This window comes from Ambystoma mexicanum, chromosome 5p (genome assembly GCF_040938575.1).
Source record: "Ambystoma mexicanum isolate Mex_15411 chromosome 5p, UKY_AmexF1_1, whole genome shotgun sequence".
Classification (NCBI taxonomy): domain Eukaryota; kingdom Metazoa; phylum Chordata; class Amphibia; order Caudata; family Ambystomatidae; genus Ambystoma; species Ambystoma mexicanum.
This window is the reverse complement of record NC_090930.1, coordinates 1203183510-1203208404: the sequence shown is the minus strand read 5'-3', so window position 1 is coordinate 1203208404 and position 24895 is coordinate 1203183510. Positions and strand designations below refer to the sequence as shown.

General features: G+C 51.1%; 1 protein-coding gene across 2 annotated transcripts in view; it reads right to left on the bottom strand.

Annotated features, from left to right (window-relative positions):
• ZCCHC2 (zinc finger CCHC-type containing 2) overlaps nucleotides 1–24895 on the bottom strand; it is a 762062-nt gene that overhangs the window by 636314 nt on the left and 100853 nt on the right. For both annotated transcript variants that reach the window (XM_069613675.1, XM_069613676.1), the window contains exon 3: nucleotides 19887–19963. In XM_069613675.1, coding sequence (XP_069469776.1) covers nucleotides 19887–19963 — 77 coding nt within the window. The remainder of the gene's footprint in view (nucleotides 1–19886; nucleotides 19964–24895) is intronic.

Here is a 24895-nt window from a genome sequence, read left to right as displayed (position 1 = left end):
GGGAAAGGACGAAAGAGAAAAAGATTGCGTTTGATATTGTGAAAAAGAAAGAAGGGCGGGTGCGGAGAATGTTGAACTATGCATAGCGAAAGGAGCAAGCAATCGAAGAGATGAAGGGAGAACGGAAGGATCAAAAAGGTAACACCAAGGTTGCGTGCTGAAAGTGAGAATAACCAGCTTACTCACCGTAGTGACCACCTTACTCATAGTCCATAATCCCCTTTCCTCCATACTTATGGGACATCTCTCCATCCTTTCTTCTCTTGAGGGGCCCGGCACGTGGCCGCAACCCTGCCCACCTTGGCTCCGCCCCGCACATCGCCCATCAGTCCTTTTCTATCGCCAGGTCAGAGACCTATTAGCGATAGAGGAATCTTATTAGAGGGGACGGCGGGCGGGCGTATGCAGGAAAGGGGACTATGGACTAGGAGTAAGGTGGTCACTACGGTGAGTAACCTGGTTATACTCCTACATCCCGTCCCCTTTCCTCCATACTTAAGGGAGATTCCCAAGCACTCCTAACAGGAACTACGGGTGGATGGAAATACCCCTTACTGAATAAGGTTCTTCAGCACAGCCTGACCAAACTGAGCATCAGCTCTTGAGCTCACGTCAAGACAATAATGCTTACAAAAAGCAGATGGGAGGCCCAAGTAGCTGCCCTAGCGATGGACTCCCAGGGGACATATTTCTGAAAAGCATCTGGCTGCCTTGCCCCGCACCAGGTGTGCATGAATACCCTTAGGAGGTTTCAGCCCTTGGACGGTGAAAGACTCCGTAATGCAGGCGGCGATCCACCGGGAAATAGTCCCCTTAGATGCCTGCTTACCCTGAGGGTTACCAAAAGTCACAAATAGTTGAGAACTCCTAAACTCGGATGTTCTGTCCAGATAGAACTTATGAGCCCTCCTGATAGAGACAATGCAGAACCCTTTCTGCCTCCAAGGTAGGGTTCGGAAAAAAGACCGGCAGGGAGATCGACTGATTCAGATGGAACTCAGATACCACTTTCAGCAGGAAAGCAGGATTTGTCTGTAGGACTACTTTATCCTTGTGAAAGACCAAAAAGAGGTGCTCCACCGACAAGGCCTGGAGCTCACCCGCCTCGCTGACTTAACGGCGACCAAAAAGGACACTTTCCAGGATAGGTTCTTTAGGTCCACCGTGGCCATTGTTTCAAAAGGCTTACGGCACAACGCCGTCAGGGCTACCCAAGGCGGGTGCGGACTACGAATTGGAGGATAGAGGGGTGTCAAGCCTGCAAAATTCCCCTTAACCACTGGGTTACACAGAGTAAGAGCATTGTTCTGTAGAAAGGTAAGCGGGTACCGCTGAAAGGTAAGTTCTGCATGCCAGAACATGAACACCCAACTCTTCTAAGAAGGATACGAAGGACAGCACCGTGTCAATCGTAGCCCCCCCCTTGGGGCCAACTGTTTCTCCAAACAGCAATGACAGAACCTGAGCCATTTACTTCTGTATTGGGACCTAGTCGAGGGTTTCCTGGCTGCCTGGATAATACGCATGTTATCTGCAGACAAGTTAAGATGTTCTAAAGACTTGAACTCCGGCACCATGCTGCCAAGCTGAGCGATTGTGGGGAGGGGTGCCACAGATGCTGTTCCCCCTGGTGAAGAGGATTGGAGTCACTGGCAACCTGATTGGCGGAAACACTGACAGGTGTTGAAGTTCTGAGAACCAAAACCTGGCTGGCCACCACGGGGCTATGAGTAGAAGGTAACAGTTCACCGAAGGTCAGCTTGCAAATTGCTTGGTGAACTAGAGGCAGAGGCGGGAAGGCGTAAGCTGTCATGTTGTGCCATGGGATCTCGAGAGCATCCCCCAGAGGAGGCTCCCAGCCCCCCTCTGGAGGCATACTGAGGAAGCTGCTTGTTTATCGCCGTAGCGAAGGGGTCCACCTCCGGTGTGCCCCAACGCAAGAAAATCCATGAGAGGACCTCCGCCTTCAACTCCCACTCGTAGCTGACCACTGTCCGCCGGCTGAGGGCATCCGCTGTGACATTCAGCTAGCCCGGGATGTGCACTGCAAGCAGCCAAACAAGAAGCACAGCCCACTCCCAAATCTGGATGGACAGATCCACAAGAGGGGGAGACTTGGGTCCCCCTTGCTTGTTGATGTAATACATCAACACCACATTCTCCGTGCGTATGTGGACCACCTTGTTGGCTATGATCGGTCTGAACGCCCTGAGCGCTAGGAGGATCGCCAGAAGCTCTAAATGATTTATGTGGAGGAGCCTGTCCTGAGGCGACCAGATATCCAAGACTTGCAGAGGCTCTAACGTCGCACCCCTCCCCAGGATGGAGGAGTCCGTCGTGATCGTCACCGTAGGGGCTGGGTCCTGAAACCCTGCACCCACCGACAGGTTGCTGAGATATGCCCACCATTCCAGGTCCACTCTCATGGAAGCCGGAATCATTATCAGCTTGGAGTCGGGTACAAAACCTGATGCCAAGAACTCCGAAGAGCCATCTGAGTACGCCTCATCTTGAGACTAGCAAAAGGAAGAGCCAACACGCATGAGGCCCAGAAGCCTTTGGAACCACCAGGCTGACATGCTCTCTGACTGCGCAAACATCTGACACGTGGCTAACAGATCCGCCATTCTGTCCACCGGTCAGGTACACTCTGCAGTCCATGTTCCAGCGAAAACCCAGGAAAATAAAGTCCTGCAAGACCATCATGGAAGATTTCTGCCAGTTCACTGACAGCCCAAGATGGAACAGGAGCTGAAGGAGAGACTGAAGATTGCCCGCTGCCTTCAACAGGCAAGGACTGTCTAAGAGCCAGTCATCCAAATACGGATACACATGGATACCCTGCAGACGAAGATAAGCCGCCATCACTGACATCTTCGTGAAGACACGCGGCGCAGAGCTGAGGCCGAAAGGAAGCACTCAAAACTGGAAGTGCTCCTCTCCCAAAGAGAAACGGGTATCTCCTGTGTGGATTCGAAATCAGAATATGCATGTACGCATCCTGAAGATCCACCACGCTGAGCCAATCGCCCTCTGGCTGGGCGTGATCTTGAATTTCTCTTGGGGTAGGAAAAGATTGAACTGGGAAAGCTCTAGGATGGTGCGCAGGCCAGCCTGTTGGGTTTGGGCACCGTAAGCAGCCGGGACTAAAAACACACCCTCACTCCCCAAGGAGAACGGGTTCCACAGCTCTGAGGTCCAGAAGTTTCTGAACCTCGGCTTTGAGGGAGGGCGAGCCAGACAGCTGTAAAGGAGGGTTGAAGGGTGGTGTAGGGGGCTAAGGGTAAGCGGAAGCCCACACGAGCGACTAACAAGACCCATCGGTCTTCGGTGATGGTCGGCCACGCATCCCAATAAGACACAAGGCGTCCTCCCACCGGGGTCTCGTGCGAGCGCGGAGAACCCTCATTTTGTAGGTTTTTCGGTGGTGTTGCCACCTGAACCTGAGGAGGAGGCTGAGGAGCGGGAGAAAAACCGGTAGTTATTCCCTGAAGGGGTATCCACTCCGCAAGATTTCCAGTCTAGGAAGCCCCTAAAGCCAGAGGAGGGTCGGCTTTGCGACAACTGTCTCTGGGTTTTGAAAGGGGATTTAACAAGGACCGACAAGGACTTAGCTGTCGGTGCTACCCTTCGTCTTGGTCAGCTCTACATCTGTTGTAGAATGAAAGAGCTCCTTACCATCAAACGGAAGGTCCAACACCTTTTCCTGCACTTCTGAGAATTTGGTAGCATGCAGCCATGCTTGTCGTGAGGCATCAACCCCCAGCCTAAGGCCCCGAGCCGAGGTGTCTACTTGATGAGCCGCAGCCTCCAGGAGATCCTGGGCCAAGACCCTGGCATCAGATTATCCTGCTTTAAAGCCTTCCAGCTTCTCGACCGGGATGAACTCCTCAAACTCAGACAGACCTTTCCACATATTAGCCCTATCTAACACCAGTTCGGCATTGGCCTGCCTGAGCTGCAAGGCCGAGTTGGCGAAATTCTTTCTCCCAAGGGAGTCAAGGAACTTATCCTCCTTTCCCAGAACCTGAGTAGCCGTCGTGGAAGAGGATGCTGCAGGCCTGGACTGCAAAGTGGCTGCAGCCACCACTGTGGAAGAGTGGGCAGACAAGACGACGGGGCCACCTCTTCCGAAGAATGCAGCCTGTATCGCGCGTCAATTTTCTTATTGACGAAAAGTCCGGAGTGTGGCTTTTCCCAGACCATGCAGCCCTCGGCCAGAACATCCTTTTGCAATAACAGGCCAGTACGCTCCAAAGCAGACAGGGTGAATGCCCCAGAAAGCACACCCTCCTGCGGAGCGGGTGCCTCGGACACTGGAACATCCAAGAAGCACATCATGTCCAGTACCCGTCATGAAAAGCTCTAACGGAGCGGGGCAGGTCCTTGTTGTCCTGATCGCCTTGCGCGTCATCTGACAGGTCAGGATCCTGCTGAACCGTGTCGGGCGCTGCCTTGTCCACGGGGGACAATGGGGGCAAAGGTGGGAGTCTCGGGGAAGGCACTCTAGGCAAGTGAGGCGCCGGCGGAACCGGAGGAACGGGTGGAGCCGGAGGCGCAGGCAGACATATCTCCCTAAAAAGCCCTTTGAACTATTCCCTCATGGGGTCGGTACGCATTAGCATTTGAAATTTGCCAAAAAAGGCGTCCTCCGGAGACTGTTTTGGAACCAGAGGAGGCCTCTCATGAGGAGGGCAATTCCAGGGACATAACGGGGAAGGGTGCCACACCGGCCCCTCCACCGACATATCCGCATAAATCAAGGGTGTCGACCCCGCAGGCAACGAAACATTGTGCAGAAGGGGCATCCGGGGGCCGATAAGGATGCGCACAAGGAACTCCATGTTCACCCACGGAACCAAGCCCTACACCCGAGGCCAATGGCGTAGTTGCAGGGGTAGCACCCAAAATGGCCACCGTGGTCGTGGTGGGAACGGGCGCCATTTTGTCATCGCCTGAGGGGAACTGCGGCACGTGAGGAAGTGAGGCAGGGGTCCCCGTCGATGGATCAGGGGTCTTAACTTTAGCCTTAACATAAGGAACCTCAGCAGAGCCGGTACTACGAGGCCTGCAATGTTTCTGCGACATTCCAACTGCCAAATTAGCCTTCCCAGGAAGGACCTCGGCACTGCCGGTAAAAGAAGAATTTTCCTTTGCCCCATCAACAGATCTGGTGTCGCCGCAAGAGCAGGAACGGTGAGAAACAACCTTCACTGATAAGGCCTTGTCAGGCCTCGCAGAAATGTTGGTACCTTTAGCCTCTGTACGAGGGACCTTGGACCCAGGTCCAGTAACAGCCTTATTCGCACGGGCCTCGAACATCCGTTCGGTGACACCAAGCCCAACCAAGGCCTCGGGGCGCACCCCGGTCTTATTTTTGAGGGAAGCCGAAAGAGGCCTCAGAGCGAGCTCCGGTACCCCACGACTCAGTAGAACTGGGCCTACAAGCAGCCCGCACAGGAGGGGCCTCTGAGCGTGCTCCGGTATCCACAGGCACCTTACGGAGACCCTTAGAGAAAACTCTGGTACAATTATTAGGCCCAAAGGGCTCCTCAGGGCAATCCCGGTGACAGCGAGATCAACACCCCTCCCGGCCCGGGAGGAACCCGGAAACTTATACCCCAGCCGGGGTGCTTACTTGGCGTTTCTTCTTTTCATCGATGAACGCCTGAAAATGCGAAGGAAGAGTTAGTCGGAACACCTCCTCCCACCGCTCCAAACAATGTTGAAGTGCCCGGACCGAAAGGGAGTCGCAGTAAAAACAGGAGTCCCAACGGTGTTCCGGACCCAAACACTCTAAACAAAGAGGATGGGGATCCGCCCTCACGAATCCTCAGTGACACGAACTATCCGGAAAGTTTAGTTTGAACGACAGACTAGTACACGATCGCTAGCGAGAGCCAGAGAGGAAAAAAGGGAAGTAAATCTTCAGCGGATGCAAGTGCGTCCAGTCCCGAACGGGCGGAGAAAAGGACTGATGGGCGATGCGCGGAGCAGAGCCAAGGTGGGCGGCATTACGGCCACGTGACGGGCCCCCCGCAAGAAAGAGGAAGGACACATTTTTGAAAAAATGTTTTTGGATGCTCTTTACCAAGTGCTCCGGTCCTGTCCCACAGGACAGAGCGATGTCTCATAAGTATGGAGGAAAGGGGACAGGACGTAGGAGTATGGGGGGAAAGAACAAGGAAGGGGTAGAGTAGGAGATGGTTAGAAGAGGGAAAAAACAATCTTGTGGGATTAAGATGCAGAAAGTGGGAGGACATCCAGTTCTGAACAGCTAAGAGACAGACAGTGGACTGCAAAGCAGAACCGGAAGAAGATCTGGGTGTCATCAGCGTAAAGATGGAAAGAAAGATGTAAAGGAGCGAAGGGCAGAAAGAGCAGCACAATAGAGGGGAAAGAAGAAAAGGACCGAGCACCAAGCCTTGGGGGGACACCTGGAGAAGAGCTAAGGACTCCATCAGAGACCAGGTTCGAAAAGAAAACCAGTAAAGATATTGACTAGTTTAAGTGGAATTCAGAAACAACTTTGGGAAGGAGAGTGCGAAGCACAACCTTATCGTTCTGGAAAGTTAGTAACAGATGTTCAACAGAGAGCTTGAAGCTCACTTATCTTTCTTGCAGATGTTGCTGCAATCAAGAAAGCCATCTTCCAACAAAGGTAATTGAGCGCGGAAGTGGTCATAGGTTCAAAAGGCTTCTGAAACTAGGTTGAGGAGACAAAACCAGCGCAAAAAGATGACCTGCAAAATGTCTCTTGATGACTAGGTTTGCCAGAGAAAAGAGCAACTGTCTGGACAGATAAGCCGCAATGGCGGATAGGTATGTCCTGCATGATAAGACATGGATGCCAGAGGCTGCAGGGTCTGATACAAAAGACAAGACAGTCAATAGAAGCCTGTATGGGATCAAGCTGTTTAGCTAGACACCATTGACACCAATGACGAAATCAGCACCATTCACACCTGCACTGAGCCCTCGCAGAAGGTTTACGTGCTGCTTGAATAATGCGCATGCTATCCTCGGATAGGTTGAACTGCGCTAATGATCGGAACTCTGGTACCAGGCTGAAGGATTGTAGGAGGGGGCAGAGGTCCCACAACTGGTGATTGCTCTGGTGAAGGTGGTCTGTAATCTGTGGTAACCTGATCAGGGAGCACACAGACAGGTGCTGCAGTTCCAAACACCCACCAGAACCTGGCTGGCCACCAAGGAGCTATGAAGATGAGATTGCAGTTGGAAGCACTCCTGAGTTTGCAGACCGACCGATTAATCAGCAGCAAAGTATGGAAGGCGTAAACCTTCAATTTTTCCCCAAGGGATCTCGAGAGCCTCCCCCAAAGGAAGACACTTTGAGAATGTCCTTGGAAGCATAAAGCGGAAGTTTCCTGTTCGTTGAGGTTGCAAGAGGTCAACTGCTGGAGAACCTGATTGCTGGAAGATCTTGGCGACATTAGTGTTCATTTCCAACTCACATCTCACTGCAGATTGGCGGCTGAGGGAGTCCACAGCCACATTGATGTGACCCGGAATGTGCATTGCACGAAGCCAGACATTGTGTTGGATAGCCAAGTCCACCAGGGGAGGAGATCTGGTGCCCCACTGCTTGCTGCTTGTTGATGTAGAACATTGCTACGGAATTGTCAGTGCAAATTCGAACCACACTTTTGGTGATAGAGGGATGGAAAGCCTTGGCGCCAGAAAAACTGCCAGGAGCTTGAGGTAATTTATATGGAACCGCCTTTCCTGAGGTGTCCACAAGTCGTACACCTCAAGGTGACGCAGTGTCGCTCCCCACCCCAGAAGGGAAGAGTGTCATAACCGTTGCTTGTGGGTAGGGCTCCCCGAAGGAGGTCCCCTCTGAAAGGTTGCCAGCGGATGACCACCACTGAAGATCTGCCGTTATACAGGATGGGACTGGAATTTTCGTGTAATCATGACTGGGACCAACAGCTCCGAAGAGCAAGCCTAGTGTGCCTCATTTTCAGGTGTGCAAGAAGTAGAGCTAACACGCCAGAGGCCATGAGGCACAGGAGTGTCTGGAACCACGAATCCAACATGTGAGGACTGCAGGGAGAGCTGACACATGGTTGAGAGGTCTGCAGTCCTGTCCTCCGTCAGGAACACTCTGGTACTGACTGTATCCCAACAGAAACCCAGAAAGATCAGGTCCTGAGAGAACAGCAGAGAGACCACCTGTTGCTGAAGAAGAGGCAGTTCACTGAGAGAACAACCGGCCACCTTGCAGTTTACGGTGGGTGCCACCAGCTGGAGCATCTTGCTCTGCAGTCCTCTGAACCCAGAGAAGGACCTTGTTTGGGACCCCGACCTTTGAGTGTAAGGGGCCTTTGCTGGAGTTTTCGCAATAGAGACTTAGCAGTTTCTGTGCTTGTCTTGGTCTTCGTGAGTTCATCGGTGGCAGAGTGGAACAGCTCCTTGCCGTTGAAGGGAAGATCAAGCACCTTGTCTTTAACTTCCTTCGAAAGCTTTGTAGCATGCAGTCACGCTTGGTTGGAGATATCAACTCTGATGATCAGATCTCAAGCGGAAGTGTATATGTGATAGGCCACAGCCTCAAGTAGATCCTGCGCCAGAACCTCGGTGTCAGATAAGCCGCCCTGGAAGTCTTCGAGCCTTTCAGGAGGAATACAATCCTGAAACTCAGCTAGCTCTCTCCACAGTTTGACATTGGCCGCCGCCAAGATAAGCTCAGTATTAGGCCGACGAAGCTAAAGGGCCAAATTGGAAAAAACCTTTCTGCCAAAGGGCAGTGAATGATTTGTATGCATGAAACTAGCATAGTTTCTATTGCAATATTGCATTTGTCATTTATATAGCGCCCTTCCCCCTCACCCCCATTTGCATGGCCTCAATGCACTGTGGTTGGAGCTCCCGCAGGGAGATTAAGAGTTAATTTCCAGGGTGCGTGTGCGCCTTTTGTCAGGTTAGGACTTAAGTGGGCTGGCTAGGCCCTGGTAAGCAGCCTGGATGTCAGGCACGTAGGCGGGTGCTGTTGGTGGTTTAGGATAGAGTGCTAGTGCTGGATGCTCTATGTGTGGCCAGCTAGACAGATTTCTTTTCATAGGTTGTCGCTGTATACGAATGGCAGAAGTGTTGAGGTAACGTCAGGGTTTTCAGTGTGGACAGCTATTCAAGCTACTAGACCTGAATTGCATAGCCTTTGCTGCATTCTATAGTGCATGGATGGGTGGCAGTACCTGCAGCCTGTGTCAACAGAGCGTGGTGCAAGGTATACATACCTTAAACCTGGATAGTGTTACTCTTCGAAGTCTGATCCTAGGTCCAACGGGATTGGCTGGTCGACAGTTGTGATGTCCCTAGATTGAGTCTGAACAGTGAAAGAGGGGCCTGGAGGTACAGGAGCGTGATGTACGGCTGTATGGGGTGGCAGTACCTGCAGCCTGTGTCAACAGAGCGTGGTGCAAGGTATACATACCTTAAACCTGGATAGTGTTACTCTTCGAAGTCTGATCCTAGGTCCAACGGGATTGGCTGGTCGACAGTTGGATTGTCCCTAGATTGAGTCTGAACAGTGAAAGAGGGGCCTGGAGGTACAGGAGCGTGATGTACGGCTGTATGGGGTGAACTGGGGCAGAGTTTATCACGGTGTGCTGCTGCGAACGCTGCCGGCATCTGGAGTTAGAATCACCTAAATTTGAGATAGCTCTGTAGAGGGAGAAACGCCTAACATGGGGACAGTAAATGTAGGAACACCAAAGAGTCTGAGCAGGAAAGAACAAAGCTTATGATGAATAAGGAGAACATCCAACACACTTTCACACCTTTCTTCTAATGCTGAATAGAAAAATATATAGAAGGACATGGGCCCCGAATGCGTGCCCTGACCTGCTTGCGTAGATGGAACATTGTTGTGGTGTTGTCGTTGAGAATCCAAACCACTGAGTCTTGAATGAGGGGAAGGAACAAGTTACTTACCTGTAACTGTTGTTCTCCAGCATGGGTCTGGCATGGATTCACATGCTCATGAATATTCCCCGTCAGGCTGGGAATCCTCGGTAAAGAAAAAATCAGTATCAGTTTCGTTTCTGATCTGTCTTTCGTAGTAGTAACCAATCACTGATCTCTGCGTCATACTGACCACAGCCAATGACTGCCCTCTACCTAAGCCCCGCCTCTGGCAGCCATCTTCAGATTTGGTAGCACGTGAAGTGGCAGTATGACCAAGTGAAGAGGCGCAGAGGGGTAGGCGGGAGGGTTTGCATGTGAATCCATGCCAGACCCATGCTGGAGAACAGTTACAGGTAAGTAACTTGTTCCTTCTCCAGCATGGGGTCTGGCATGGATTCACATGCTCATGAATAAAGAATACATAGCAGTACACACATGCACAACCACGGGAGGTGGCAAAGGCTCAACATTAAGCATTACATCAAACTCAACATTAAGCAATTCTTACCTCCTCACCAGGCTCACCTTAGGGAACAGGTTGCGCAGCACTGCTTGGCCGACCCTGGACTCCTCCCTGGAATCCCGATCGACGCAGTAGAATTTCGTGAAGGTGTGCGTCGACCTCCACGTAGCAGCCCTGCAGATGTCCAGCAAGGGCACACCAGATAGGAACGCCGTGGTAGCTGCGATCGCTCTGGTGGAATGGGCTCTTGGACGGCCAGGCAGCTGTCGGTTTGCCAACCGATGACAGTACATGATACAGCCGGAGAGCCATCTGGAAATGGAAGCCTTCAAGAGAGCCTTCCCCTGATTGACAGGTCCAAAGTTCACAAAGAGTTGTGCCGTCTTCCGAAAACACTTCGTGCGGTCCACGTAGAACTTCAGCGCTCTAGCCACATCCAGCAAGTGCAAAGTTCTTTCAGCCGGCGACGAAGGCGACGGGAAGAAAACAGGCAACACCAAGGGTTCGTTGAGGTGGAAGTCCGACGGCACCTTGGGCATGAAGGAGGGGTGCGTCCTGAGCACTACCCTCGTGTCGTGAACAGTCAAGTACGGGGCCTTGCAGGAAAGGGCCTGGATCTCTCACACCCGTCGTGCGGAGGTGATGGCCACAAGAAACGCTGCTTTCCACGACAAATACTTCAACGGAGCCGAGTGCAGAGGCTCGAACGGAGGTCCCATAAGCTTGGTCGGCACCACGTTGAGCTCCCACGCCAGGACCGGAGCCTTCACCGGCGGGAACGATCTGAACAGTCCCTTCATGAACTCTTTCACCAGACGATGAGACCACAAAGACGTCCGCCCCGTGGTTCTGGTGTATCGGGAGATCGCAGCAAGATGAATCTTGATGGACGCGTGCGCCAGTCCAGCTTTGGCCAGCGTCAGTAGGTACGGCAGTACTTGGGTAGCCGTAATCCGTAGAGGGTTAATCTTCTGTGCGTGGCACCAGACAGAGAACCTCTTCCATTTGTGTCCGTAGCATTTAAGAGTTGAGGACGCCCTGGCCTTTGCAAGAACCTCTCCTCTCTGCAGTCGGCCGGTATGTCGTATCCTCCAAACTCTAACCCTGCAGGAGCCAGGCCTGCAAGTTCAGCGACTTCAGGTCGTGATGGAGGATGGCGCCTCCTTCCCTGGAGAGAAGATCCGCATCCACCGGCAGCTTGATTGACGGGGACGCTGACAAGTCCAGAAGGTCCGGGAACCATATCTGCCTCGGCCACGCAGGTGCGACGAGGATCATCCTGCACCGTGACCTCTTGAGCTGGTTGATGAGCAATGGCAATGGAGGGAACGCGTACAGAAACAGGCCCTCCCAGGGAAACGAGAAAGCATCGCCCATGCTCCTCGGCTGGGGAAACCTGCTGGCAAACCTCCGGCACTTGGAGTTCGTCACCGTCGCGAACAGATCTATCTGGGGTGTGCCCCACCGTCAGAAGAGGCGGTCCACTAGATCCTGTCGTAGTACCAACTCGTGGCACGAGCGCAGCTCCCTGCTGAGTGAGTCAGCGATGGTGTTTTTTATCCCTGCCAGATGAAACGGCACCAGAAACATCCCTTGGGTGACGGCCCAATGCCACAGATCCTGCGCCTCCCTGGACAGGACTGGGGACCTGGTTCCGCCCTGTTTCCTGATGTAGAACATGGTGGTGGTGTTGTCGGTGAAGATCCTCACCACCTTGCCCTTGAGGGACGGAAGAAAAGACCTGAGGGCCCAAAACACTGCACGGAGCTCCAGGACGTTGATATGGAGAGCCTTCTACGTCAGGAGCCAAAGGCCTCTCGCGTGCAGATTTTCGGTGTGCGCTCCCCACCCTTCCAGGGAGGCATCCGTGGTCACTGTCTCCTGGTGGCCGGGGGTCTGGAAGTCCATGCCCGCCGTCAGATGCGCGCGGGTGCCCCATCACCGGATCGCTCGTCGGAAACTCTCGTCGAGTGTGATCCTCTCCTCGAAGCTGCCCGTCGTCTGGATCCAGCGCGCGTCCAGGAACTCCTGCAACGGGCGCATCCGGAGCCTGCACAGGCGGATGAGGTAAATGCAAGAAGTCATCATTCCGAGGAGGGACTTGATGGACCTCACTCTGGCCGCGTCCGCAACCAGCATCCGCTGCACCTTGCCCAAGATGGCCCTCGTCCTTTCCAACGACGGAGAGGCCAGAAGCGACACTGTCGAGCTTCGCTCCCAGAAACAGTGCATCTTGCGCGGGCACCAGGTGGGACTTGGCGTAGTTTATGGAGAATCCCAGGTCCGTGAGAAGTTGGACGGTCCTTGCCGTGTGCTCCACGGCGAGCTCCTTAGTCTTCGCTCGGATGAGCCAGTCGTCCAGGTAGGGGTAGACGTGGATCCCCTCTCGGCGCAGCTGCGCCGCCACCGGTGCGAGGCACTTGGTGAACACCCTGGGTGCCGACCTCAGCCCGAAGGGAAGGGCTCTGAACTGATAGTGACGTCCTTGGACCACGAACCTGAGAAACTTTCGGTGTCCCTTAAGGATGGGAATATGGAAGTAGGCATCCTCCAAATCCAACGACGACAGGAAATCGCTCTCCTCCAGCTGACCCAGGACGTGTTGGAGGGTGACCATCCGGAACTTCTGTGCCTTGATGAATTTGTTCAGTCGTCGTAGGTCCAGGATGGGACGCCATCCTCCCGTCTTCTTCACGAGGAAGTATCTGGAGTAAACTCCGGAGCCCCGAAGCCTCTTTGGGACGAGCTCGATGGCGCCCTTCTTGAGCATCGCCTTTACCTACAAGAGAAGTTGAGGGACATGATCTTTCCTGGCCACAGGGGGGACGCGCGGGCACCTCTTTAGAAACTAGAGCGCGTGACCCTGGGCTAGGGCGTCCAGCACCCAACGGTTGGTGGAGATGGACTCCCACACGCTGACGAAGCTCGCCAGCCGGCCTCCCACTGGGGTGCTTCGGTGGGAGCCCGACCCCACGGCCGGTTCAGTCCTGCTTCGACGAGGCTTTGCCGCCTTGTCCTCCTAGGCGACGACGGCGGGGTCCGCCTGACTTGCCTCGTCCCCTGTAAGCTTCTTGCGACGAAGAACGGGCGGCTTGACGGTAGGTGGAAAATTCACCGCCGGAACCTTTGGAGGCACCCAGTTTGCCTCCGCCGCTCCGAAAGGGCGGCCGCCGTTGCTGGAGAACCCCAAGAGCCCGGGCCGTCTCCGTGTCTGCCTTGATGGCTTGAAGGGAATCGTCCACTGTTTTCCCAAACAGGTTGTTTCCGTCGAACGGCATGTCCAAGACACTGGTCTGCACGTCCTGACGGAAGTCAGTAGCCTTGAGCCATCCACGCCGCCTAAGGCACACGCCGTTGCCCAACTGGCGAAATCCAGTGTCAGCGATGTCCGTCGCAATCGTAATGGCGTGGTCCGACGCCACCTCTCCTTCCTGCAAGATCTCTAGGGCTTCCGCCCTCTTGTCGTCCGGTAGGAAGTCCAGCAGAGGGGCCAGTTTGTACCACAACTCCCTGTCGTAGCGGGCTACGATAGCCAAGGCGTTGGCCGCCTTAATCGTCGTCACTGCAGACGAGATGACTCTGCGTCCCATCGTATCTAATTTCTTTCCCTCGCCGTCCGGCGGGGAGGTCGACGTAGAGGCCGCGCCCCGCCCCCGCTTTCTTCCTGGCCGCCGCGGAGACGACCGAGGCCCGGGTCGGCTGTGCCCGAAGGCACAAGGGGGCCGCGTCCGGGACCCGGTACTTCTTCTCGTACCGATCCCTTCTAGCCGGCGTCGTGGATGGGTTCTTGAGGGCGAGGTCCTCATCCCAAATATCGTCCAGTAGAGGTACAGAGAGGACTGTCTTCCGCTTGGCCTCGCGCCGTTGATAAAGGAAACCTTCCTTCTTCTCTTCCAGGCAGAGCTGGAAAAGCTCGGATGACCTGGCGATCATGGAGTGAAACGATCCAATCTCGTCGGGCGGGGAAGCCAGAGTGGGAGGTGACGACGGCAGATCCTTGTCGTAAACCTCGTCGTCCGTACCCGTCATGGCCGTGTCAGTCCCCGTATCATCCCCACGAGTCGTGGACGGGGAGGAGGGCTGAACAGGGCGCGATGGCTGAAAAGGAGGTGGAGGATGAATCCTTCTCTTAGGGGGGGGTTGGGGGGGTCCCAGAAGGGCCTGGCTCAGGGTCCCCCGTCGGGAGCGGTTCCTCCGCTGGTGGTAACGGCAGTCTCGTCCTTATCTCCGAGCATAAGGACTGTATAGGCAACAAAATGGCCGCCGAGTTGTCTTTCGGCACTGCTTGAGGGGAGTCCAACGGGCGGTTAGGGGCCCCGTCGGCAGCCTCGACGTTATCGTCGTCTCCTACGTCCGGATCCCTCCCGACAGGCTGGTCTTCTTCCACGCCAACGCCGTGGCTTAAGACTTCGATCAGCTCTTCCTCAGAGGTTGAGGCCGAATCCACGACGACCTCCTGCCCCCCCCTTTTTCTTCTCCGTCGGAGGTTTCCCAGGGGTCCTGTCGATGGGCATAAAAGAGGACTCCCTCCGCGGTGGCAGGGAGACTGAGCCCCCGAGGTCGCCACCACTGGTGTAGCCTCCACAGGCTGAGCCAGGGCCGCCGCGACTGTCTCGATAGAGGCCTTGGCCGGATGGATTAAGGCTTTCACCACCTTAGGTGCGCTCACCGCCTTCTCCTTGGGGGGAGGGTCACTGCCTCGCTCCCCCTCCGATGGGGCCTTTGAGCTCGACCGGGGTCTCTTCAGGAGCTTCGCCGGGTGCTCGGCCTTCCTCTTACCCGAACCAGAGCGTTGGCTCGTGGTTGATGGCGCCGAGGAGGATGCGCCCTGCCTGGCGCCCGTAGAGCCCGACCGTTCGGCGCTCCCGGTGCCAGTGGACTCGCAGTGCTTGGCCTTCTGTTGGACCCCCGTCGCCGGGGCATCCTCAAAGGTCTTAGAAGACCGCTCGGACTTCTTCTCGCCTGACGGGCTCTTCCCTTCCAGCCAGTTGGCGAGACGTTGATGGCGGTCCTTCATGGTCCGCTCCGACATATTGCCGCAAAACGCACAGTCCTTCTCCACGTGCGTCTTGTCCTCATGTAGGCAGTAAAGACAAAGGGAGTGTTCGTCCTCCTTAAAGACATTGTGAAGTTGGCATCCAGGGCAGACCCTGGACAGCTTTCCGGGTGTCGAGCTTCCCTTCTCCCCTGCCATGTCCGAGATGGGCCTGAAAAACCTCTGAGTCCTCCAAAAGCGTGGCTCGATGAAATCTTCACCCTTGAGGGGCGTAGACGAATCCGACACGGGTCCCTGTTGATCGGATGAAGAAACGGTGGAGCTTGAGGCTCTTTTCACCGAAAAATAGAAGTTTGAGAAAAAACGCGAAAAAATAGCACTAACGCTCGAGAGCAATAGCACGAGGATCCCAACACTTGAACGTGCAGTAAAAATCTGAAGATGGCTGCCAGAGGCGGGGCTTAGGTAGAGGGCAGTCATTGGCTGTGGTCAGTATGACGCAGAGATCAGTGATTGGTTACTACTACGAAAGACAGATCAGAAACGAAACTGATACTGATTTTTTCTTTACCGAGGATTCCCAGCCTGACGACGGGGAATATTCATGAGCATGTGAATTCATGCCAGACCCCATGCTGGAGAAGAAAGCGTTTCAGAGACCAGTGAACCGCCCTTTTTACCGGTGGAATTGGAAGGGGCGGATGCCTGAACTCTAGTGGCCGTAGTGGACTGCATCGAGCACCCACCTGTCCTTCGTGATCAAACGCCACTCGTCAACATGACGCGCCAAGCTCCCTCCTAACCGACTGCCCTTGTGGCAGTCATTGTTGAGGCTTGGACTGCGGGTCTCTTTGTGAGGAGGAATATCCCCTCTTTTCCCCGTCCTTGATATTCCTTGCTCCGCTGCAGGGACTGGAAAGACCGCTGGAAGCCCGGGGAGAAATATGTTGACCAACCATATCCCTTGTTACTGGAGCCTGCAAATCTGGCATTCCCTGACACCCCGTGAAAGGAGCAAAAAGGGCAAAAAGACCATTTCCACTGCAGGGCAGTTAAGGACCTCGCTCCATCAGATTCCTCCTTCATATTCTTGAGGGCATCGACAATCTTCTCACTGAACAGCTGCTCCCCCTCTCACGGCATGTCCACCACCTTGTGCTGAACCTCGGGCCGGAAATCAGTACAACGCAGTCAGGCCTGCCGTCGAGCACCACTTCATAGATTAGTTTAAACCCATGTTCTGCCAGGTCCACTACAATATTGATACTGTGGTTCGACACTTCCTCCCCCTCACAAACCAAAAGCATTGCCTCCTACCGCTGCTGCTCCAGCAAGGGGTCCAACAGGGATGCCAATCTGTGCCACATCTCCCGGTCGTAGTGCACCATAATGGCCAAGAAGTTGGCCGCCTTGACCGTTGTTGCACCCACCGTGAGGACCTTAATCCAAAGGTTTCCAGCTTATGTCCTTCATTTACCAGGACCACTGCAATGGACTTTGGCTGCATCTGGTGCTAAATTGTGCATTTTAAAGCACGTTGGGTCAGTAGCACTGACCAGAAACCGGATGATTCTTCAAAAAATCCTAGGCGGTGGAGAAATTCGCAAATCCCTTTAGAACATTTGGAATTATTGATTATATTATATAATTTATATTCTATATATTTCAAAGTCCCATTGCGGTCCGGGGGGGGGGGGGGTGGTTTGAAGAACAGCCCTTTCCTCGTGGGATCTCACGACAGTTATGGTAGGAACAAACACTGCCCATTTTAGTGGCCATCGTATTGCAGGCCTGGGAGAGAACAGTTCTCCAGCATTCCCTCGAACACCACCTCTGATAAATAATGCTGTGACTAGGGGCCCCCAAAGACACGGCAGTAAAATTTATAAAATCAGTTTATTTCAAATGGGTTTACCTATAAACAAGGGAAGGGCACTGCTTACAGTCAATACAAGGAACACTACTGCAAATTAATCAGATTTCCACTTTCAACATGTAATGCTTACAGGGTCAGATGTTACACTTTTGACCATTAAGTGGCATGATATACGGTTGTGCATAAACACTTTTCATCCTCAAAGTGAGGGTGGAAATATATATTTAAAAACTTTAAAGGATGTGTGGAGTTACTAAAATATGGCGCAGTATTTCAATAAATCCCCTTCTGTTGTGACAACTGTATACCTTTAAAAACCATGTTGCTTTAACTATATTATTTCACATTTTAAATACAATTACATTCCAAATATTTCAATGCATCATCTATAAACAAGTATTTGTTTTAGGAGGCTTCCAGAGCTCAACAATGGCCAGCAATAAATCCAGACTCAGTAAGACAAAATCGAGCTTTTTGGCCCCCCCAGTCAAATGTTGGGCAGTACCCCTGTGGTAGATCATATTAAGCAGACTTTTGTTGCAGTGGCAAAGATATCTCTGGTTTACAATGAAGAAATCATGTTACCTATACATTCAGGAATGTGTATAAACGTTCAGTACACATTCACGGTCCTAGAAGCGAAGTGTCAATCCCCTGAGACTTCAATTATGCTTAGGCCACCTTAGGGATTTCTGTTCCCCTCAGAAATCATATGTTACCTATAAATTAAAAAATGTATATAAACGTTCAGCAGACCCACTGTCCTAGAAGTGAAATGTCAATCCAGAGCCCTCAATCATGCTTGGGCCACCGGTAGGGATTTCTGTGCCCCTCCAAAAGACCATCACATGCAGCGTGGTGGGGTGCGACAGGTGACCAGAGCAAAAAATGGCAAGCTCTTCATAGGAGCCCTCTGGTGATAAAACAGACCAGCAATTCACCCATGGGCACACATTGACGTTCCTCTCCAATAAAGCCAAATACATCACTTAATCCGTTTAGCACTGCTGGCCCAAGCTCAGACACCCACCATTCACTCACCGCTTTTAGGGGAAGAGGTTTGAGTATGCACAAACAACTCTGCATAGAAGGGAAAATGAATATCAATAAGCAGGTCACAAGGTGAAGGGAAGTTAGGAACCCACAGGGGCCACACAATACCATGGCAGTTTTTGTTGAGCGTATTTGTAATGGCGGTGACCCACTGTGCAAAGAGCAGAACTGGTGGGAACTAAAGGAGGAAAAGAAATGGCAAGGGAAGAGCACGCAGGGACTAACGAGGCAACAAGGGAATGGAGGATGAGGTAGAGGCTGAGGTTGGGAGTCTGCACTGAAAGGGGTGAAAAGCTGCCTTCAACTAGAAGGCCAGGCAAAGTACCCCAATACCAGTGAGTGGAACAACCCAACCCGTTGCCAAACTCAGAATGCTAGTCTTAGCTATCACCAATGCTGATTCAGTTCCTGACCCTGAAGTGGGTTTAGATGAAGTGAATGACTGAAGTAAGAGTGAAAATGGAATGCATGGCTAGGTGAATGCAAGGGTGAAGACCTGCATACCATCCAGTCCTAGCCTTGCTCAACACCGGCACCACCAGTTTATGCCACCTTTCTGGCTGGCTAGCATTCCATTTTTCCCTCAATTCTTATAGGACCGTTATTTGTCTTCCCAGCCCCCTCTACCTAGTCGGTCATGTTCTGTCTGTTCTTAATATATTACCATTGGTACAGGGCCTGGGAAAGCTATATCCTATTGTGTGAGGGCAATGTTGGGAGGCTGTTACTCCATGCGAACAGTGGTGTATATGTGGTGGGAGTACCCATGTGTTTAAGGTTTCTGAAAATAAATATTGTTTTATATTAGGAATATAGCTGGTATCCTTTAGAGCCAAATCCCATGATTCTTATAGGGAGACCAGGAGCAAATCACCCGTTAAATTACTCTATGTGAAAGTTATCACCAGTATTTTGATTGTAACATGCTTAGCAATAGATTAATGGTGCAAATAACTAAAAGTGCCCCCTTCTACCCACATGTTACATCTTTGTTGGTGCAAGGTTTAAATCCCTAGTAACAGACGAGATATTTTACAGCTATAGATGTACATAGGAGATTTTGAGCAACATCTGATCCTTATTTCGGTGAACTGGAATTCCCCACCTGTTTGCCCTATTCTCTCTTACGCATAGTGGCTGATATAATGTAAAGAGCTACAACGGTGGTCCAACATTTAATTCACTGATTAATGTACAGATCATGCTGGAGCACAGGATTTCTTCTCCACCCTATTCTTCTGGGTAAGAAGTCTCTAGCATGGCGGTTGGTTGCCGAAAAACCTGGGCATTGACAGATTATCCGATGGTGGATAAACTAGCCTTCCACCTGAACCATGCTCTTTTCACCCCTCTTCTCTCCACTTTTTTTTTTAATTGCCATACGCTTCCTGGGCACAATATGAACATGTTTCGTTTTAAGGATTTGTAATGTGTACCATCCAAAATACAAATCAAAAAGAACAAAAAAAAAAAACATACAAAACAAGTCGTGGTTCTCACTTTAAACACTGGCAATTAAGTGGTGGAAAACAATCAAACTAACATTTCAAAGTGGTATCAATACTTACTTTGAAAGTATACTCCAAATGTTTGTCTGCCCTTTTCCTGGAAAACCCTTTCAGTTTTATGTTCTCAATGTACACAGCTGAAACAGAAAAATGAATGCAAGTGAACGATTTCAATAGAGCATGAGCAAGCATAAAATGGCAAATTTCCATGCTCAAAGGAAACCTTACTCCGATTAGGATTCGTTTGGCGTTTGTGGTAATCACCAGAAGCAATCCATTAACACCATTTTAAACATCATGGGTTGCAAATAAATCTGCAATTAAAGATTTAAATATCATGCACTGATCTTTTGGAAGGAAACAAACTTGAATTACGTAAGAGTTTCAGGTAAGATCCTGATGGGTGGGGACCAGGGGAGTAATCTAAATATAGTACATTATGTTTAGAGTACAAAAGTAATCCCCATTGCGAAAAGGGTCGCTTTCTAGGCAAGTAAAATATCTGAAATTAGTATCTTTTTCTAATTAACAAAAATTAGATACAGCTGCATTTTCACCTTAAACATTCTCTTCAGATCCGACCGCAATATCAGACCCCTTTCCTGTGTGCTACTCTGTTACACATGATCTGAAGCAGGGGGCCTGCGTGTGCGTTTTACTTTTAATTTTAAGTTTGTTTACAGTCCATTTCTTGCTGCAAGCATTTGCCTATTTTTCCAAAGTAAAAAAAGCTGCTCCACTACTGGGCCAATCAATGGCTCGGGATGTCAGTTCGTTGATGAGATCTTTTGCAAACATCAGGCTAAAGTCAATTATCAAATGTGGGTTTTAAATACAGCAAAACCCTTTCACAAAATGAAGTTGTTTGAAGGTGCTAAAATGGGGCAAATACTTGCTCAGGTCAGAGCACTAGTAGCAGCTGGGTCACTCTGTGACAACTTGATCATTTTTAGGTAAAGTTGGATGGGGAGGTATGAAGGTGCTGGAACGGATAGGTCGCCCAGGTCGTAGCGGAAGCGGCCTCAGTTCTGTTGAGCAAGAGGAGGTGCGGCCCAATACGTGAGTTGTTTAATGCTTTACTCAGGCGTGGCGATCGCTGCGGAGTAGAGCAAAGTAGTGCAGTATACCAGGAAAAAGCTGAGCCTAGAACGGGTTATTCCTTGGAGGGCTGTCGGGTGCCCGGACAAGACTTCAGGTGAAACTGCATGCAGCGCCTGTCAAGCACGGTAACACAGTGCCTTTACTGCTTACATCTCCTACCAGGTTTACAAGCTCCAATTTAAGCCCAATGTCACTCTCCGCTAACCAAATCCCTCGATTTGTGGATCCCCCATAGGCCCCCTAGCTTTGGCACTCCAGTCACAGGAATGGGGTTCAGTGCACCACTGTTATACGTGGACACCTTGCCTACTGCGGACAAGCCACTGGAGAAGGTTGTGGTTGATTTCTAACAGAGAACCCCACAAATGGGGATATGGGGTTGAGGGGAAATACAGAGCGGGACCTGTCCAGGGTAGCTCTTGAAGCAATGACCACTGCGTAGGTCGGTGGCTACCAAGAAAGGCTGGCTGAAACCATGAGCCTGTGATGAGAACTTGCATGCCAAGGAAGAGCACAATGTCTCTGGACAGGACCATAGAGGAGTGTTCTATGGAGATTTGTCCAGATCCTTTACAGGACAGCGAAGGTCCAGTCCACCCTCCACAGGAATTTAATCTCGAATAAAAGAAAGGATTTCATGAATGCTGAAATGATCAATCCTGACGCCCACAGGGAAAGACCTACAAATTTGACCGCTATGGGAGATCAATCCCAGTTTAAAAATTCCGATTTGGTAGCCAAGCTGGCGGCAGCACGGTCGCTCCTTACGGACAATATTAATATCCAAAGGTGATCAAGTCTCAGTTATCAAGGACATACTTGACACCTTGAGAGACAATCAGAGCTTGCCTAGCTACTCGTACCAGGAGCGTCCCGATACTGGAATCGGTAGGTCCCCCGGTCTGGTCCACTGAGAACTTCCCTAGATCGGAGGCAAATGCGGTCCGGGAGCCTACTGGTGCAGTGGCCAACCCAGGGAGTGTATTAGTAGAGTCTCCAAAACAGTAGGACAGGAGTGTGGGGGTGTGAACAATAACGGGGGAGAAGACTGTCAGGAATCTCCGGTTATTAGACACTGCTCATCGTCAACTGACTCGAGCTCATCATCAATTAATGACAGCCTTGAAGGGAGGGGGCCGCAGCAAGGAGGCTTAAAGACGATCTAGCTATCATCGAAAATACATTGATGAAGACTGGCAATATTTTTGTCACCCTTTGGAAGCTCTACAAATCAAACTGCAGCATCCAAGATCAAGTGAGCCTAATGGCCACCTTACATAAAAACTTTAACAAATTTGGAGAGCTTTATGAAAACGCTGGAAAGGAGACTCCAACGGAGGCAGAAACCTCTAATCAGTGGCAGTCTCAGCTCTGATTTGGCCAGGAGACTCGACAAATCACTATTAATGGAGACCATCATTGAAGATGGAAAATGGCTGAGAGCACATTGGAAATCAGCTCAGTGCTCTGCCTTAGACATCAATCCTGACCCTGTAATTAAGCCCCCTGTCATGGATAGGGCAGCCTCAAATGCCTCTAAGGAAGCTGAGCCAGTTTTGGACGACTAATAAAACGGCAAACCCCAAGTTTGACGAGCGAAAAACCTTTGTGATATTCATGCCTGTCCACCTGACAAATGGAAGTGCCCAGTCAAAAAATAAAAATAAAAATCTGAAACATGCTCGAGCATTCCAACGCAATATCCAAATGCAGTTACAGAAGGATTTGACCAGTTCCATTAAAAGACCTTGCATGGAATTGGTGGTGCCTAAACAGGTTGAACCTCTAGACGAAAATGTTCTAAGTCGGTTGGATCAAAGTCTACACTCAAAGTCAGGAGAACATTCCTTAACGTCAAATACCGGTCTATGCGATCTCAGAGATCATGGATGATGGAACAATTTGAGCAAATCAGACTAGAAGGAAATCGAGAAGAAAGAAGCCCTGATAACACGATTCCTGACAGGATACGTTCGCAGCAACCACCAAAGTCCACCTTTCAAACTGACACCAAACGATTGGCAGCAAATCCGAAAGTTCAGCCCGACACTGTCCGTTCAAACGCAAAGGAGGATGGGTCTCACTCTACTTGTATGAATGACCGACAAGGGAGGGACCCAGAGCAAGCAGGTCTCCCAAACCGCCCATGAAGAACTGAAAGGGTGCCCAAAGTACTCTTTGGAAGAATTCCAACAGATTGTAAAGCTCTACTTCTCAATCGAGGGAATGCTATGAAGCTTCTCCAGTGCATCACTGCACTAAGATACATAACAAATGATATAAGAGTGGTAGAATTTGTATCGGAGAATTGAGGACAGCGGGTAATTCTTCACTTGGAATCCCATCTAATTAAGGATGCCCTTTTGGAGCATGGCAAAACGTTGCTACCGCTAGGTTATGATCTTAGCAACTATAGTGATGTTTGACAGCCACACAAACAGAGCCAAACAAGGGCCACGGATTCTGCTTCAATTGCTCCCAAGAAGATTTATAAAGAACAAAAAGTACGGACATCGCCATCAACATCTAATGGATTTAAGATGAGCAAAAGGAGGCCCATGTGGAAATTTACGATTAGCAACGGGGGGCTGAAAAACCCAGAGCATTACTTCAGATCGCTCCGAGCATACCCAAGCTGACTAATCGGATTGGAGCTGGCTAGCTGGTGTGCTTTCACAGCCATCCTCAAAATAGACTGATGGGAAACAACCAGAACATACCCCGAGGGTTGTGTCGTGGAACACTAGGGATTTAAAAATGTTCACGAAAGAGGGAAAAATGTTGGGTGGCTGAGGTCTTCTGCCTCCAGGAAACCTGACTCCGAGATAAACCTGCCTGTGATGGCTACAAAGTCTTCGTAAACCCCGCCTTGAAAGGACTTGTGGGTTGACCCTTCTCGGGCCTCCTCACCTTAAAGTAGATAGGGACTTTGTTATACTTAACCATTACATTCCAACCCCCCCCCCCCCCCAATGTTCAAATCTGGTCTATAGGTCTGCAACATGTAATGGGGTAAATCTAATATTCTTCTGATAAAGAAGGGAGAGTTTTCAGGCGGGAGAGTTTGTTGAACTCCTAGCCAAGGTGGATGAGGCTCACAGACTGGGCTAACCCAGAAATATATTGTGGGGATTTCAATTCCCACCTATCGAAAGAAGGGGTGGCATTGTTGTTGGGTGAGCTTGAGGGGGTGGCCAAAACATGGGCATATGAAAACGAGGCTGCGCAAATTATGGATGCTTAATGGCCAAACTGAGGGCGACGGCCCCCTGGGGCACACATGGAGCAATGTAATACAAGCAGCATGCTTGGATTTTTGTTTCATGTCAGCCAACCTCGGGGAACAGATCTAGATTTGAAGTAGTGGCCTCGCCTTATAGCGATCACTGCATGCCGTCAATCACCTTGCAAATGTTCCTCTCTAGACACAAATATAAAGCAATGCCAGTGGTGGAGTTAAATTGGGGGAATAATAGACTGAAAATCCCACCATTAGTAATATCCCATTTACCATCCCGGTTGCTTCTAGTCATGGCTAAAGACGTTAAGTTGGGTGACTATGAATGGATACTGAGTGACTGCAAACAGATGGATGCTGGGGGTGGATCGTTCACCAATATTCCGAGACATGCCTACTGCAGCGAATTGGTGAGAGCCCGTAGGCCTTGCAGGGCTGATTTAAGAAAGTTAAGGCGGCAGAACTCCTCAGACACACTAAAGCAAATTCGTAAACGCGGACAGACGTATAAAAACTGAGTTAAAGCAGCTAAAGCTGTAAGATCAGAATGATGCAGAAGAACAAGTTACTTCTTACCTTGTAACGTTCTTTCGATGGGATGTTCCTCCGACGTATTCCTCATCTTTGATAGATCATCTCCAGCTTGCTGACCTCGGAATTTTTTTTTCAGTAGAGGGCGCTGCGCGTCGACGTCCCTCAAGTCGATGTCCCTTGACGGCCTCCGTATCGG